This window comes from Mobula birostris, chromosome 25 (genome assembly GCF_030028105.1).
Source record: "Mobula birostris isolate sMobBir1 chromosome 25, sMobBir1.hap1, whole genome shotgun sequence".
NCBI lineage: Eukaryota > Metazoa > Chordata > Chondrichthyes > Myliobatiformes > Myliobatidae > Mobula > Mobula birostris.
The window spans coordinates 4,594,100-4,613,198 of record NC_092394.1 but is presented as its reverse complement, the minus strand read 5'-3'; the positions used below and the strand labels follow the sequence as shown (position 1 = coordinate 4,613,198).

The window sequence follows — 19,099 nt, the reverse complement described above, 5'->3', positions numbered from 1 at the left end:
TCAAATCCCTTACTCACTCTTCCTTCAGTTAGTCCTGACGAAGGGTCTCGGCCTGAAACATTGACTGCACCTCTTCCTAGAGATGCTGCCTGGCCTGCTGCGTTCACCAGCAACTTTTATGTGTGTTGCTTGAATTTCCAGCATCTGCAGAATTCCTGTTGTTTGGAGTCACTTTGCTGCTCAGGCAGCTCCGATGGTCAAGCCAAGTTTCTCACATGGACTACTCCAGGTCACCAAAAGCAGTACTCTATGGAGAACTCAGGGCAAGAGAGACCGTGGTGTGAAGAATTTTGAGGAATCCAGAAGAGCAACTGCTGAAGAGAAGAGGAGATGCAGGAAGGGTTCTACTATCCAAGCGCATCCCAGCTGTTCCCGTGTCCCTACCGCTCCAGAGCCTGCAGATCCAGAATTGGCCCCTACAGTCACCAACCATTGCGTCGTCGCTCCTGAGGGCTTTTCACAAGCGAAAAACCAGCCATCGTCATCACAGAGCATGAAACCTTTTCAATTTCTCATACTGCATTTTGTCCTAGAATTTGACTCACTATAATTTTACATGCTGCATTATTAGGTTCTCACCAACTGCGTGAGCTTTCCTTTTCTGTGTAATAGATTCTGCTACTAAATGGCTTAATTATTGGACCTTATTACTGACTGAGTTTATTAACAAAAACTTTACTCTGTTTTGAGATTCCAATAGCCATTAAAATAGTCAGCACTTTTATGTGTCATATGGCTGTGATTTGTAGGTAAGTGTCTTTTCAATTTTGCTGGAGCAATTGCTGCATTTGCAAGTTGTTTGCTACAGACCAGGCACAATGGAATAGGACAACTTGGATCACGGGTCCATGTAAAACTCTCTGATAAGTAGCTTTCATTGTAAAGACGGACTTCCTTTGTGTCTGTTGTTGCATGTGTGCAGCAAAATGACTCAGAGGAATGAAATTCAAAAATCGCCACATTGGACTGTCAGTCATGTCTGTAAAACACAGGGGTTAATAAAATATAAAAATGGGCAAGTCCATTCAATGCTTGAAAAACACACTTCACGCTCCTCATTAGCCTACCGTCTTCCCCTTTGTGCGATACAGCGCTCGCCAATTATCAACAGCCTCACCTATCTCGCGTCAAAAACTGAGAACGGACCCAAACAAATAAACGCTGTCCAAATGTGGACTGCAATATTGGGCTGAGATTGCTAACAGGTCTGCTTGGTCACAGCTCATTTGGATAAGTGGGGCAGCTCTGTGAGGATCATGTTTCTTGACTTTTCAAGTGCCTTCAATACCATACAGCCCTCATTGCTGGGGGGGAAAGCTCCATTCAAACCAGGTTGGCATTTCCATTGTATCCTGGATAATGGACTCCCTAATTGGCAGACCACAGTTTGTGCGGTTTCAGAACTGTGTGTCAGACATGGCTATAAGCAGCACTGGAGCCCCATAGGGGACTGCATTGGCTCCCTTCCTGTTTACCCTGTATACCTCAGACTTTAGATACAATAGAGAGTCATGTCATCTGCAGAAATTTTCTGATGACTCAGCAATAATTGGGTGCCTAAAGGGAGGATGAATACAGGGCCCCTGGGGGAGGACTTTGTCAAATGGTGCAAGCTGAATAATCTGTAGCTCAACATCAGTAAAATCAAAGAGATGGTGATGGACTTCAGAAAAACTGCTCCCTGTTACCACTGATGGTGAGGATGTGGATGTGGTGAGGACCTACAAGTACTTAGAGGTGCACCTGAATGACAGACTTGAGTGGATCACCAACACAAAGGCTGTGTACAAGAAGGGCCAAAAATCATTTCTAATTCCTGAGGATACTTAGGAGTATGCAGGCCTCCCCTTCACATGTTCTACCAGTCTGTTGTCACCAGATTAATCTTCTATACAGTGGTGTGCTGGGGCAATGGCATCAACACAGATGATGCCAGCAGGCTCAATAAACTGATTAGAAAGGCTGGCTCTGTTTTAGGGGTCAAACTGGACACACTGGAAGCTGTGGTAGAACAAACGACACTACAGGACATTTCTGGACAATGCTTCTTATCCACTGTATTCCCACTTGGCTGAACAGAGGAGCACTTTTCGTAACAGTCTAAGACAACTGCACTGCTCCAGAGTGCTATATGAGGTCATTCTTACCCTTGGACATTAGGATCTATAATGAATCAACCAATAGATGGAGAAGTGATGCCGCCCCCTCCCCCCCCCCGTTAGACTGTTTGAGATAACATATTATTTATTCTTTCTTACTTCTCTTCTAATATTTGTATACTTGTGCACTTGTAATGCAACTGTGACACTGTAACACCTTTGGGATCAATAAAGTATTTATCTATCTAGGTCAGTCAGTGAGATTCGTGGCCACACAATTCCACCAGACATGATAATTTCCACTGTCAGAATGGGCAAACGAAAGTTGTCCTTTCTCATCAGTAGAGTCAAAGGCATCGGGGTCTGATGCTGACTTCAGGGAAGCACAGTCATGGCTTTTACCAAAGTCAGCATCAGACTGTCTCGTGGTTAACTGCAGCCACTATATTTTCCCTATCTTTTACCCTATAACTCCCAGATTCGAACAGGAAAAACATGTGTTTGATGCTGATTACCTATCAATACAATCAAAGGCACCCACAGGAACGCAATCAAACTAACTTTGACGTTATCTCAAGGACACATGACAAATGTTTTATCAACAACAAGCGACTTAATGAGGAGTGGAGAGGTTTTGTGTGGAAATTCCAAAGCTTGGGGCTGGGGCAAGTGCAAGGATGGAAAACAGCAATGAAGAGAATAAATTCAGGAAGGAAGAGACTGCAAATAGAAATATGCAGAAGTCTCAAGACGGGTATAGACTGGAGTAGGTTAAAGAGTTGAAATCACTGGGGTATAGTACTGGGGACGGATCTATCAATGTATTACATCAGGGTACAGTCCCAGTGGGGATGGGCCTGTCACTGTAAAACACTGGGGTACAATACCAGTGGGGGACAGATCTTCTGTCACAGTTTAACACCAGGGTACAGTACAGGTGGGGACGGGTCAGTCACTGTAGAACACCGGGGGTACAGTACCGGTGGGGATGGGTCCATCACTGTAGGACACCGGGGGTACAGTACCAGTGGGGACAGGTAGGTCACTGTATAACACATTGTTACAGTACCGGTGGAGATGGGCCTGTCACTGTATAACACTGGGGTACAATACCGGTGGGGGATAGGTCTGCTGTCACAGTATAACGCCAGGGTACGGTACAGGTTGGGTCTGTCACTGTATAACACCAGGGCACGTACGGTACTAATGGGGACAGGTCTGTCACTATATAACACAGGGGTATGGTACTGGTGGGGACATGTCTATCACCATATAACACTGGGGTACGGTACCGGTGAGGTCGGGTCTGTCACTGTATAACACCGAGGTATGGTACCGGTGGGGACGGGTCTGTGACTGTATAACACTGGGGTACGGTACTGGTCGGAATAGTTCTGTCGCTCTATACGCCAGAGTACAGGTCTGTTCAGTGCAGTACTGAGGGAGTGCCCCAATGCAGATTGTGAATCTCTTGGTTTACACCTTAAATCAAAGCTCCACCAGCCCTCAGCTGAATGGAAAAGACTTCATAGCAACTATCAGGATGTGAAATATACCTGGATTGGTTGTGTTTCAGTGCCAAGCATAAAACACAGGACACCACAATAGCAACCAACAATTGACAAGACAATAGCACTAACAGCTATGAGCAAACGTCAATCAAACTTTCATAAATGTGAACATATGAACAAACTCAATCATTATCAACAGAACAAGGAGAGCAAGAAAGACCATTTAACGGATGTTGTGCAGCAACGGGTCAGGTATTACACCCTGATGAGCCTTGCTGAGAAGTTGGATAGCTACAGGAAAGATATTTTGGAGATGACTTGTAGTCCTGATGGTGATGGTGGGTCTCCCTGATGGCAATTTGGTGAATAGGTGACAGCTTGGATGGGTAGCAATTTTTTCAGCTCTTTTCCTTGCTCTGGTAATTAACAGATCTTTTAAAGTTGGTAGTTGACAGCCAATGATCTTCTCCACTGAGTGGACCATTTGCTACAACCTGGACTTGGAGAGGGAGGTGGCGGCAGGAAACCAAATGGTGATCCAGTTGGGCACAACACCATCAATGATGGCTGAGTGAAAATTCATCAGCATACACCCTGAGCTGTGAAGTTTCCTAAGCTGACATAGGACAAACAATCTCTGCTGGGCTTTCCTAGTGATGAGCATGTGACATACCTGTCCCACTTCAATGCATTGGTAATGGGAGTTCCCAGGAATCAGAATGACTTGACCACATACTCAGCCTGGGAGGCAAGGTGGGAGATGTTGGTGGAAGTCAACCCTCATTTCCAGTGTGATACTATTAAGCTCCAAGATGTTACGAGCACACCATGCTGAAACACGGTTTACCTCTCTTTGAGAGCTGGTCATATCATTATTAGAGATGAGTCGAACTACAGTCATATCATCCATGAACTTCGGGGTTTTAATGGATTTGTCTGTGGAAGTCCCGTCATTTGTGTAGAGGACAGGAGGTGTGAAGGAACACAGCCCTGTGGAGAGTCCGTGCTCTTAGACATTGGATTGGATAATTGGAAGCCCAGCCTTACACACTGCTTCCTTCCTGTCAGGAAGTTGCATTCCACTGACAGATACTGTTATGTGCAGCTAGCTGGGCTAGCTTGCTGTGGAGCAACTCCGGAACAATAGTGTTGAAGGCAGAGCTAAAATCCACAAACTAGATCATCACATAGATGTTGGGGGAGTTCAAATGCTGAAGAATTTAATGAAGGCTCAAGTTAACTGCATCCTCAACTGAGCGATTTGCTTTGTAAGCAAACTGTAGTGGGTCAAGTTGAGAATATTGGTTCATTTAGATGAACCAACATTCTCAACTCAGATCATCGGGAGATTATCCCCGCACTGAGTGGGAGGGCTTATGTTACACAGACACACAGTGATTCAGATTTATTTATCACATGTACAGGGAAACAGAGTGAAATGTGTTGTCAACATTAACAACCAACACACCTCAGGATGTACTGGTGGCAGCCCACAAGTGTCCTCACACAATTTGGTGCCAACATAGCATGCCCACAATGTTCAGCAGAGTAACACAGAACACAACAAACTATAGAACAACAAAACAAGCCCCTGTCCTCCACCCCACCCACACACACAGATAGTCCTCCAACTCCAGGACAGGCCTCTGGTCTCTGGTCTAGATGAGAAGACACCTACTTCACAGATTGTGACGAGCTTCTGAAAGGTGCTCCAGAGATACAAGCCTTTACGCAACATGATTTTGCAATGTTAGAGGTGTTGCTCCCAGACTGAGAAGGTGAAGACAACCGACTGCGGCTCTACCTGCCAAAGCCCAGCAGAGGAATGTGGTTGATTCCTCCGCAGAGTCACGTGGACAACACCCAGAGAAGACCCAGGGAAACTGAAATGATATACAGCCTAGGATACAACTGGAGGTCTAAGCTCTCCAGTTCAATTACTCAGATAGATTGGTCAGAAAGAACCATCGGCCACATATTTCCACCAGACAATAATTTCCACTGTCAGAGTGGGCAAAGCTCTGACTTTGGAATGACATTCGGTTAGAAAGACATCCTTTCTCATCAGCAAAGTCACAGGCTGACGCGACTTCAGAAAAACACAATCATGGCTTTTACCAAAGTCACCATCAGACTGTCTCGTGGTTAACTACAGCCACTATATTTTCCTATTTTCCCTAACTTTTTCCCCTCTAACTCCTAGATTCTAACAGGAAAAACGTGTGTTTCATACTAATTACCTATCAATACAATCAAAGGCGCCCACAGGCACGATATCAAACTAACTTTGACATTCCTCAAGGACACACGACAAATGTTTTATCAACAACAAGCGATTTAATGAGCAGCTAAGCAATTTAATGAGGAGTGGAGAGGTTTTGTGTGGAAATTCCATGCTTGGGGCTGGGGCAAGTATAAGCATGAACAACAGCAGTGAAGGGAATAAATTCAGGAAAGAAGAGACTGCAAATAGAAATATGCAGAAACCTCAGATGGGTATAGACTAGAGGAAGTTAAAGAGTTGAAGTCACTTACTATAGTACTGGTGGGGACATATCACAGTGTAACTGAGGTACAGTCCCAGTGTGGACGAGTCTGTTGCTGCGTAACACCAGGGTGTGGTACAGTCACTCTGTAACACCGGGGTGCAATATTGGTGGGCTTGGGTCTGTTACTGTATAACACTGGGGTGCGGTACTGGTGGGTACAGGTCTGACACTATAGAACACCTTGGCACTGTAAAAGTGGGGATGGGTCTGTCACTGCCCACTCAATGGCCACTCTGTCAGGTATACCTGATCGTTAATGCAAATATCTAATCAGCCAGGCAACACACATCAAAGTTGCTGGTGAACGCAGCAGGCCAGGCAGCATCTCTAAGAAGAGGTACAGTCGTTAGTCCTGACGAAGGGTCTCGGCCTGAAACGTTGACTGTACCTCTTCCTAGAGATGCTGCCTGGCCTGCTGCATTCACCAGCAACCTTGATGTGTGTTGCTTGAATTTCCAGCATCTGCAGAATTCCTGTTGTTTGCGTATCTAATCAGCCAATCATGTGATAACAAAATGCATAAAAACAAGCAGACATGATGAAGAGTTTCAGTTGTTTTTGAGATTGGGGAAGAAATATGAACTAATTGACCGTGGAATGATTTTTGGTGCCAGATGGGGAGGTTTGACCATCTTAAAAACTGCTGATCTCCTGAGATTTTCAACACAACAGTCTCTAGAGTTTACAGGGAATAGTGTGAGAAAAAAACCCAGGGAGTGGCAGTGTTGTGGGTGAGAGGTCAGAGCAGACTGGCCAAACTGGTTCAAGCTGACAAGAGGGCAACAGTAACTCAAATAACCATGTGTTACAACAGTGATGTGCAGAAGAGCACCTCTGAAAGTGCAACACATCGAACTTTAAAGTGGATGGGCTGCAACAGCAGAAGACCACAAACGTACATATAGTGGCCACTTTATTAGATACAGGCTGGTTAAGGCCTCTGTCGGTCAGAGTTGACCATGGATATTGTGTCCTAGCTGCCTAGATACACAAACCTGGGCAGTACAATATGGAGAGCGAGCTGTTGCCCATGTAGGAAGATCCCCCTATCGACACAACTGATGAACCCAAAGGAATGGCAGAGTTTGGCACCAGCAGCATCGCAGGAGTTGCCAGTCACATTGAACTCAATGTAAGACTGCCTTAGGGACTCCAGCTCTGGACTTTTCTCTCAGAGTTTACTCCAGAAGCTTTTCCCAAAGCAGAAGAGGTTTGAGATCAGAGTTCTCCTTCACTAGATGACCTGGCAACCACGGCTGATGAGCCCTATCTGCCCGAAGCGACTGGTTTTAAGGTGTCAGCAATCCACCTTTGCCGGTTCTCCTGTCAGTAGAAACAGTTCCAGCAGGCTTAGTAGCTAAGCCACACATGAAGGCCAGGAGTTGGACTAGTTGTCGGAGCATACCATTGGGAGGAATTCATAGGTAGTGGGAGCTTATCCCCATTACTACCCCTAGCTATAACATTCTTAAGGAACCTAGGGTTCCTAGGTACAGGAGGTAACAAATAAAATGGCCACTGAGCATATAACACTTTTCAGACAGCATGGGCTAGATGCCAACACTGTCTGTGTGAAACTATCCCCCTCCAGTCTCCTCCAAGCCCCTACATCTCATCTTCCATAGCTCTATCAGGTCAGCCCTGGCCTCTGCTCCAAGGAAAACAAGCCAGGCTTATCCAGGCTGAAATTGAAACTCAATGCCCCAGTGAACTGGCCTGTACACTCTTCCACTGCATGGCGGTGTAGAGGTAAGTGCAATCAATTTACAGCGCCAATGATCACCGACTGGGGTTCAATTCCCACCACTGTCTGTAAGGAGCTTGTACATTCTCTGTGACCACATGGGTTTCCTCCCACATTCCAACGTTGTCCAGGTTGGGGTTGGTAAGTTGTGGGCATTCTATGTTGGCGCCAGAGGCATGGCAACACTTGCGGCCTGCCTCCAGCACAAGCTCAGATTGTGTTGGTTGTTGATGCAAACAATGCATTTCACTGTATGTTTTGTGCGTTACTTAACAAACAAAGCTAATCTTATCCTTCCATGACATGGCAACCAGACCTGCACACAATACTGCAGGTATGGCAAACCAATGCTTCCAGCTCCATGGCAGATCTTAATTAGTACATCCACGCAGGAAGGCACAGGGATTCGTAGACTTGAGCCCAAGAGCAACATGCCCTAGGGCCCCAACCATTTACTGTAGATGCCCTAGCCTTGCCTGCCCTTCCAAATGCATCGTAAGTTCAAGTTTATTGTCATTTGACTGTACATATATAGAACTAAACAAAACTTTTTCCAGACCACAGTACATCACACACCACACATTAAACAAAATATTACCACAAATTAGTTATTAAAATATAATTCAAAATGCATGTGAAGTGCGCAGCACAGGCAAATAGTAAAGAGCTCTGTCCTAACAATGAGACCTCAGTGGTGGCAGGGTATTCATTAGTCTCACATCCTGGGGGAAGAAGCTGTTACCCAGTCTGACAGTCCGAGTCCTGACGCTCCTGTACCTCCTTCCTGGTGGCAGTGGGTCAAAGAGATTGTGGGATGGGAGGCAGGGATCCAACAGTGCTTCGGGCCCTAACACACTGTACTTCAGAGGATTAATTTTACAATGCTTTACCCATTTTCCGGCTGATAGCCTTAGAGAACCTCATTTGCCGTCCACAACACCACAACCTTCCGCCCCACCTCAGAGAAGAACTTTTCGAGGGTTTAACCGTTGGTTCCCTCAACACAAACCCCAGAGTAGCAAACTACGGGGAACTGCGATGAGAACAGAGGGAAGGCGATGGGATTTGGGGGGATGTGGTGGTGGTGTAGGATGGGAGGGGAGGAGGGGGCAGCGAAACACAACAATAGCACAGCAAGGGGAACCTGCTGAGTACAGCAAAAACATCATGGCTGATAAAATACTTCACAATTCTGGTCAGTGCTTCACAATTCATCAGAAACTGACACAGCCAGCCCGTGCTCAACGAGATCCCACAAACAGCAAGATGACATCAGCAAGATGAGTTAGGTTGAATGAACAAGGTGACCAAGGACACAGGGGAGGGGGAACTTTTACATTCACTGAGAGCTGATGGAGCTCCCTCCTCATCCCTTCCACGGCGAGGAGCTCCCTCCTCACCTCCCCCTCCCATGGTGAGGAGCTCCCTCACCACTCCCTCCCATGGCGAGGAGCTCCCTCCTCACCATCCCCTCCCCCTCCCATGGCAAGAAGCTTTCTCCTCACCATCCCCTCCCACAGCGAGGAGCTCCCTCCTCATTGCCACCTCCCACAGCGAGGAGCTCCCTCCTCATCCCCTCCCATAGCGAGAAGCTCCCTCCTCATCCCCTCCCACTGCGAGGAGCTCCCTCCTCACCACCCCTTCCATGGTGAGAAGCTCCCTCCTGATCCCCTCCCATGGCAAGGAGCTCCCTCCTCACCGCCCCTCCTACAGCAAGGAGCTCCCTCCTCACCGCCACCTGCCACAGCGAGGAGCTCCCTCCTCATCCTCTCCCATAGCGAGGAGCTCCCTCCTCATCCCCCACATGGGGAGGAGCTCCCTCCTGATCCGCCCTACCACACTGAGGAGCTCCCTCCTGATCCGCCCTACGACACTGAGGAGCTCCCTCCTGATCCGCCCTACCACACTGAGGAGCTCCCTCCTGATCCGCCCTACCACACTGAGGAGCTCCCTCCTGATCTGCCCTACCACACTGAGGAGCTCCCTCCTGATCCGCCCTACCACACTGAGGGGCTCCGTCCTCACCATCCCCCCCCCACAACTATAAGGATATCCCTCCTCACCTCCCCCTCTGGGATAAGGAGCTCTTTCACCGCCCCGTCCCAGTGGAAAGCTCCCTCTAAGAATGACAAGCTTCCTCCTCACCCCCCCACCTCAGCGCGCTCCCTCAGTCCAGTCCTTCCCCAGAGCGGCGCTCCCTCCGTGCCACTCCTCCAGCGCTCCCCTTTCCCGGAGGAATTGGCCTCAGGACCTCCGCCAGCTCCAGGCCCCGCCCCCTTCATTACCATAATTTATGCGGTCTCCCCCCCTGCGCGCGCGGACTCACCGGACCAACGGCAGCAGCGCGAGCACGACGACCACCAGCGCCAGGGCGCCAAACACCGGCACCATGGTCCCGGCCCGCTGGCAGGGTCAGGGGTCGCAACCCCGGCTGCCGGACGTGACGCAGAGCAGTGTGCGGCCGCCGGAAGCGTCCCCCTCGGAGCCGAGCCACGGACACAGGAGAGCTGCCAGACAGGTATACAGGGGCTCGGTCTGTGTGGTACACAGGGGCGTGGCCAGACTGGACACATGGGCGGGGCTAGACGGTCACAGGGGCGGGGCCAGCCCAGGACACAGCTGGCCGAGCAAACTAAAGGGATTGGAGGGAAACAATGCTCGATTGAATGGTCAGCAGAGTCGATGGGCCGAATAGCCTAATTATGTTCCTATATCTAATCTAGATCTAGATTCGAAAGACCTCCGCCCAATCAGAAATCTGTACTGGGAACAAACTGCCGCTGTAAGAATAGATGGAGAAGTGGGTCAGTTTACGAAAATCGAGAGGTGTTAGACAAGAGTGTGATTTCTCCCCTGATTTGTTTAATGTGTACAGTGAAACAATATTACAAAAAATAAGAGACATCTTGGGAATCTAAGTTGGTGGTGAAAGCATCAATAGTTTTAGATATGCGGATGACACTGTGCTAATTGCAAGTACAGAGGAAGAACTACAAAACTTAATTGATATAGTTGTTGAAGAAAGTGCAAAAATGGGTCTATCTATCAATTGCAAAAAGGCAGAATGTATGGTGATATCCAACAAGAAGGAGAATCCTATCTGCAGGCTGAGAATAAACGGGGAAGACATGAAACAAGTACAGGTCTTTTGCTACTTAGGATGTTGGGTGACATCAGATGGCAGGTGCAACTTCGACATCAAAAGAATAGGGATGCAAAAGACACCTTTACGAGAATGAAGAATATACTGACCAATACTAAACTAGGCATGACAACCCGACTCAGAGTACGGAAATGTTACATTTATCCAGTTATGTTATATGGCTCAGAATGTTGGACAATATCTAGTAACATGAGGAAACGAATTGAAGCAGCAGAGATGTGGTTTTTGAGGAGGATGCAAAGAATATCATGGATGAAACGAATATCTAATGAGGATGTCATGAACAGAGCAAACACGAAAAGAGAAATAATGTATGAGATCATGAAAAGACAACTTCATTGGACATGTGATTAGGAAAGAGGAGTTAGAATGCACGGTAATTATGGGAAAGATTGAAGGGAAGAAAGCAAGAGGAAGGCAAAGACAAATGATGATGGAGACAGCAGCCAGAGAACTGGAAATTAATACCAATGAATTGATCCACTTGACCCGAAACAGGAGTGTGTGGGTCAAGGCAGTCAAAGCTCAAACTGGGCATGGCAGGCACCTGATGATGATGATGATGATATCTAATTGACCCTGGTTTCAATGGGCTGGGATACAACAGAGAGGCGAAGGCTGCTGGAAGCTTTACCAATGCAGCAGGCTTGTCCCGTCCCTGCTGTCTGCCTCAGTTCCTGTGTCACTTCCCTAGCCCCAGTGGGGACAAGGCCCTTCGATGGGCTCCTAGCTGGTGGGACTGGCTGTGTTGTGGAATGGAGGATGGGGTGTTTGTAACGCCAAAACACTGTGTCCTGTACGGTGTGAAGCTTCTGGAGTGTTGGTGAAGCTGCACACATCCAGGCAAGTGGAAAGTGTTCCACCTCCCTCCTGACCCCAGTATTGTAGACTTTGGAAAATGACTAGGCGAGATACACCGGCACGATTCCAGCCTCTGTCCAGCTCCTGTATCTGGTGTTCCCAATCAATCCAGAATCATGGACATATATATATCATGGGACTCCTTCGGGGCTCCAGCCTCCCTGTCAGAGAAAACATCTCAAACTCAAACAGTAACGAAGCTGTGATGAAAATATTTTAAACCGTACTTTCTTCTTTTCTGATTCAGCAGCAAGAGGTACCCACAAAGGAGGCCCCGTACACGTGTTGAAGGTTATAAGAAATTACTTTATTAGTTATATCAAGAATAAAATACAGAAAGAAGGTGATTGAAAAAGTAGTGAAAGAGACAAAATAAAATGTATTGGCCAATCACCAAACCACAATGTACCATCAGATTTCCGAACAGACCATGAACCCATGAACACTGCCTCACCCTGCGCTCTCTTTGTTTCTCTACGTACTTATTATCCATATCTGGAATGGTAACTTACTATATAGTAAACTATATATACAACAATATGTATATATGTACAAATATGTTCTATATGTACAAACAACAAATAAACCTGATTCTGATTCTGCTGGAGTGAAGAGCAAGTGGCTGACAGTGTTTCCAGTCCCTCCCCATTCCCTCTTTCTCTTTCCCTCTCTCCCCTTCTCCCTCTCTCTTTCTCCCTCTCCCTCTCTCCTCTTCCATCTCCCCCTCTTCCTCTCTCTCTCCCCTTCTCTCTTCCCCTTCTCCCTCTACTTCTCTCTTTCTCTCTCTCTCCTCCTCTCCCCCTCTCTCTCCTTCTCCCTCTCTCTTTCCCTCTTTCTCCCTCCCATTCTCTCTCTCTCACTTTCTTTCTATCTGCACTAGTCACAGCCCAGTCTAAGAGAAGATTCCCCTCCCCTTGCAAAAAGAAATTGTGCCTCCTAGACCACTTACTCTGATATTTTCCAGACAAATATATTTTTCTTGTTTAGGTTGCTTGTACTTTCTCAAACATTCCCACACCCCAGACAACACCATCTTAAAAGCATAGAACATTACAGCACAGTTACAGGCCCTTCGGCCCACAACATTGTGCTGACCTCATTCTAAGATCAGTCTTGCCCTTCCCTCCCTCATATCCCTCCATTCTCCAATCTTCCCTGTGCCTATCTAATAGTCTTTTAACTGTCCCTTGGTATCAGCCTCTACCACCACCCCTGGCAGCACATTCCACACACTCACCACTCTCTGTGTAAACAACCCTACGTCTGACATCCCCTCCCCTCATACTTCCCTCCAATCACCTTAAAATTATGCCCCCTACTGTTAGCCATTTTCACTCTGGGAAAAAGCCTGAAACCAGCCACTCAATCAATGTCTCCTATTGTCTTGTACCTCCTTTGTCTTATAAACTTCCATTTTGTGTTACACGTTTCAGCGTATACCAAGGAGGGATCACCAGTGGCTGACTATAATCAAGTGCTTGAGGTACTGTATGATGCCGTCTCCAAACAAGGAACAGTACACCCCGAAGCATTTCTAACCATGTTCAGGGACTGCAACCAGGCTTGTGTGAAGAAATCCCTGCCCAATTACAATCAGCATTCAACCTGTAGCACCAGAGGTCCCAACACACCAGACCACTGTTAGGCTGTAATACGGAATGCCTCCCGTTCCAAGCCCAGACTGCATTTCGGGAAATTGGATCACTTGGCTGCCCTTCTGCTGCCTGCACACAGGCAGAGCAAGGCTCCAGAGATGAGGACAATAAGTAGGAGGTTGTGGAAGGCAGAGGAACGGCTACGAGATTGTTTTGAGTAGGTGGACTGGGCCGTGTTCAAGGACTCATCGGAGGATCTGAATGAGTTCACCGCGGTTGTTACAGGCTTTATAAAAACGGTCACAGATAAGTGTGTCCCCACAAAATCGTTCAGATCTTCCCCAATCAGGAGCCCTGGATGGACCACGAGCTCCACAGTCAGGGCCAGATCAGAGGCATTCCGGTCTGGAAAACAGGAAAGTTACAAGAAGTCCAGGTATGATCACCGGAAAGCCATTTCACAGGCAAAGTGGCAGTTCCAGACTAAACAAAGGATGCTGGACAGTTGTGACAGGGCTTGAATATTATCACCTCTTATATAGTTAAATCAAGTGACATGGGTGACAGCAGGGCTTTGCTTCCACATGAGCTCAATGCCTTCTATGTTCACTTTGACTATAAAAACATGGAGGAACCGTCACAAACTCCCACAGCCCCTGATGATCCGCCGATTTCAGTCCCTGAGGTCGACGTGAAAGCACCCTTCAACAGGGTGAACCCATGAAAAACTTCTGGCCCAGACGGGGTGCCTGGCCAAGTACTACAGACCTGTGCTGATCAACCGGCTGGAGCCTTAACTGAGACCTTTAACCTCTCGCTTCGGCAGTCTGAGGTACTCACCTGCCTCCAGCAGCCTCCAATCATACCGGTGCTCAGGAAAAGCACAGTGACCTGCCTCAGTTACTATTTCCAGTGGCACTTACATCCACAGTGACAAAGTGCTTTGAGAGATTGGTCATGAAACATGTCAACTCTTGCCTGAGGAGAGACTTGGATCCACTTAATTTTACCTACCAAGGCAACAGGTCCACAGCAGAGGGCATCTCACTGGCTCTTCACTCAACCCTGGAACATCTGGACAGCAAAGATGCAGACATCAGGATGCTCTTTATTGGCTATAGCTCTGCATTCAATACCACCAGCACCTCAAGACTAATCAATAAGCTCCAAGCCTTTGGCCTCAATACTTCCTTGTGCAACTGGATCCTCGATTTCCTCACTTGTAGACCCCACTTAGTCTGATTAGCAACAACATCTCCCCCACAATCACCATCAGCACAGGTGCACCACCAGTCTTTATGCCTAGCTGTCTGCTGTACCCACTTTACACTTATGACTGTGAGGCTAAACCATCAGGAAGAAGGTACAGGAGCCTCGGGACCCACACCACCAGGTTCGGGAATGGTTATTACCCCTCAACCATCAGGCTCTTGAACCAAGGAGGATAATTTCACTCAACTTCACTTTCCCCATCATTGAAATTTTCCCACAACCGATAGACTCACTTGCAAAGACCATTCATCTCATGCTTTCAATATTTATTGTTTGTTTGTTTATTTATTTGTTTCTTTATTTGTTCACACTGTTTGTTGACTTTTGCACACCAGTTGGCGCGGTCTTTCATTGATTCTGTTATGGTTATTATTCTATGCGTTTATTGAGTCTACCCACAAGAAAACAAATCTCAGGGTTGTACATGGTGACATATGTGTCCCCTTTGATGATAAATTTACTTTGAGTTTTGAATGGAACTCTGTCCTTTTCACATGCAGTCCCAACACTTCCCCAGAGTGAGTCACAAACTGCATTCAATTTCACCAGTCCCGCTGAAGGGTTTCAGCCTGAAACGTCCACTATACTTTTTTCCATAGATGCTGCCTGGCCTGCTGAGTTCCTCCAACATTTTGTGTGTGTTGCTCGGATTTCCAGCATCTGCAAATTTTCTTTTGTTTGTGTTTTTGGTTTCACCCTGACTTTCCACAAGTTACCCTCTGGACATTGGGTGGGAAGGAACCGGGAGTCAGATGTAGAGAGCTGCCCGGTGAGCGAAACCCTGCCCAACCTGTTTCCTGTCAACTCTCTGTCCCAGCAGACAGGGTTTGGAGGGAGGGAGGTCTGGGCAGAGGTTCCCATCGTTTACCAACTTGCAGTGGGCTACCTCCCTGTGACTGTGTGAGTCCCACCCGCACCCCCCTCCTCCTGGTGGTCCATTTCCCACTCACATCCCAAAGACCTGTGGATTAGCCTGGAACTGGAGCTTGTGACCCGATACAGTTCAACAGGCAGGTCTGAATCATGTTTAGTGAGACGGGAAGGGATTAGAGTTGAGGTGGGGGGGGGGAGATAACTTCTGTCTCCTGTGGGTGCTCAAGAAAACAGTGCTAGTGGCTATGTTTCATTAGAGTTTGAGGAAACTTGGTCTGTCACCGAAGACTCTGGCAAATTTCTACAGATGTACTGTGGGGAGCGTTCCGACTGACTGTATCACTGTCTGGTGTGGAGGGGCCACTGCACAGGATCAGAAAAAGCTGCAGAAAGTTGTAAATTCAGCCAGCTCCATCATGGGCTCTGGCCTCCCCGGCATCCAGGATATTTTCAAAAGGCGATGCCTCTAAAAGTTGGCATCCATTATTAAAGATCCCTCCCACCACCCTCAACACACCCTCTTGAGGGAGTCACCAGGAAAGTGGATGAAGGCAATGCGGTGGATGTTGTCTACATGGACTTAAGTAAGGCATTTGTCAAGATTCTGCATGGGAGACTGGTGAAGAGGGTTCAGTTGCTCAGCATTAAAGATGAGCTAGTAAATTGGATTAGACATGGGCTTTGTGGGAGAAGCCAGGGAGTGGTAGTAGATGGTTGCCTCTCTGACTGGAGGCCTGTAACTAGTGGTGTCCCAGGGGATCAGTGCTGGGTCTGTTGTTGGTCATTCATATCAACGATCTTGCATGATAATGTGGTTAACTGGATCAGCAGATGACACCAAGATTAGAGGTGCAGTGGACAGGGAGGAAAGCTATCATGGCTTGCGGAGGGATCTGGACCAGCTGTAAAAAAATAGGCTAAAAAATGGCAGATAAAATTTAATGCAGACAAGTATGAGGTTTTGCACTTTGGTAGGACCAACTGAGATAGGTCTTACACAGTGAACAGTGGGGCACTGAGGAATGTGGTAAAACAAAGGGATCTGGGAATACAGGTACATAATCCGTTGAAAGTAGCTTCACAGGTCGATAGGGCTGTAAATAAAGTTTTTGGCACATTGACCTGCATAAATCACTATATTGAGTACAGGAAATGGGATGTTATGTTGAAGTTGTATAAGACATTAGTGAGGTCTAGTTTGGAGTTTTATGTGCAGTTTTGGGCACCTACCTGCAAGAAGAGAAGTTTTGGTAGGTACATAGATGGTAGGGAATAGAGAGCTATGGTCCCGGTGCCAGTCGATGAGAGAAGGCAGTTTAATTTGCACGGCAAGGACTAGATGATCTGAAGGGCGTGTACCTGTGCTGTACTTTTCAATACCTCCTCTCAATACTATCATCAGGGAGGTGTCACAACACGGACATGTGCACGTTCCGGCCAATTAACACTGAGATGGTATTTAACTGTTTTCCTAGATCCTTTCTCCCTTCCTCTCATTCCAGTCCCGAAGAGAAGATGGTGTGCGGCCGCTCCGAAATGATATCGTATTTGTAATTAGGTATCGTGCACGATCTTGATTTGATGGAGACAGACGTGAGAAGCACGGAGGAACATCTGGAGAAGCTTCTGAAATGCCCGCTTTGCTGCCGCTGCTACTGTGCAATCGAGAATCTCCAGAGGGGAAGGCCCCAAATCCTCGGCTTTGCCTATTACCTGTTGCTGGGGCTGGGGTCAATGCACTCGGCAGATATAGTACTCGGTGTCAGAGGGCTGGTCGAAGACTCGAAGTTTTTGGACGGACTCAAGAGTCAGCTGTGGTCGGGTGCTTCCAGGATGCTGCATCGGCAAGTTTGCGGCGCTGGAAGCTCATGGCAGGGAGAGCTTTTTCTTCCTTTTACCGTTTGCGTGAGATGATGGGACTTTTGAGAGACTTTGAGACTTTTTTTTACCGTGCCCATGGTCTGTTCTTCATCAAATTATGGTATTGCTTTGCACTGTTGTAACTATATGTTACAATTATGTAGTTTTTGTCAGTTTTGTTTAGTCTTGGTTTGTCTTGTATTTCTTCTGTCTCCCCCCCTTACTTTCCGCACAGTTCTCATTTAAAGTCAGCGAATTGCCGATCTGCTTCAGTCTGTCTCTGCGCTCTTCAGCCATGACCGCACATCCTGTCTGCGAGGAGTCTGAAGACCCGCACTCAACGTCTTCCCCTCCACTATCAAGTTTCTGAACGGTCCGTGAACCTATGAACACCACCTCACTATTTTGCACCTTTTTAAAATATTCCTTATTGTAACTCAGTAATTTTTAATGCATCGCACCACCGAAGACAACACATTTCCCGTCAGTGATGATAGACCCGACTCTTGCAGTGGAACGTTCAAAGGCGGAGGTGATTGAGTGCGGAGTCTGGACGGGCTCAGGGGCTGGGCAGATTTTGGATGGGATACAGGCGATTTGAGGCAGGTGGGAGCTATGCTGGTCCTCGCCCACACCCGGGGCGGGAAGTTGGAGTTAACACACTATTAACCAGTGCCCAACTACGTCAGGAGGGACGAGCATACTGGACTCCTTCCCCTTCCTTTCCAGTGATGAGGGGTCTCGGCGCAAAACGACGACTATTTATTCTTTTCCATACATGCTGCCTGCCCTATTGAGTCTATCCAGCACTTTTTTGTGTATTGCAAAGTCGAAACCAGAGCCCTCTAATCCGTGAACAGGAGCACGACTTTGTTGGCAGGTCATTCAGTGCAGCGCAGGGTCACCCTCGGCGGGCCGCTCGCTATCGCCCGGTGCGTCCGGTAAACCGAGAGCAGATCCCGGCAGCCAACCGAAGTCCAGCTGACTGGCTATTCACTGTCACCTCCAACACGGGGAGAGATACCCGCAACCCCTCTTCAGAATATTAGCACAAAAACAGTCATTGTTTACAGAAAGTTCTTTATTCCGCAGTCACAATTGGTCATTAAAAGTTTTACATTTCTGAGAAGTCAAAGGTAAATAACCCATAGTGACAGACCCATCCCCACCAGTACCGTACCCCGGTGTTACACAGTGACAGACCCGTCCCCACCAGTATCGTACCCCGATGTTATACAGTGACAGACCAGTCCCCACTGGTACTGTACCCCAGTGTTACACAGTGACAGACCCGTCCCCACCGATACCGTACCCTGGTGTTATACAGTGACAGACCCGTCCCCACCAGTACCGTACCCCGGTGTTATACAGTGACAGACTCGTCCCCACCGGTACCGTACCCCGATGTTACACAGTGACTGACTCGTCCCCATTGGTACCGTATCCCGGTGTTACACACTGACAGACCCGTCCCCACTGGTACCGTACCCCAGTGTTACACAGTGACAGACCCGTCCCCATTGGTACCGTACCCCAGTGTTACACACTGACAGACCCGTCCCCACCGGTACC

The 19,099-nt window shown here is 47.7% G+C and overlaps 1 protein-coding gene across 2 annotated transcripts in view; it reads right to left on the bottom strand.

Moving 5' to 3' along the window:
• The window catches only part of LOC140187822 (bridge-like lipid transfer protein family member 2), a 109,563-nt gene extending 99,225 nt beyond the window's left edge, over positions 1 to 10,338 (bottom strand). For both annotated transcript variants that reach the window (XM_072243609.1, XM_072243610.1), the window contains exon 1: positions 10,230 to 10,338. In XM_072243609.1, the coding sequence (XP_072099710.1) occupies positions 10,230 to 10,294 (65 nt within the window). In that variant the 5' untranslated portion in view covers positions 10,295 to 10,338. The remainder of the gene's footprint in view (positions 1 to 10,229) is intronic.
• Positions 10,339 to 19,099: the final 8,761 nt, after the last annotated feature.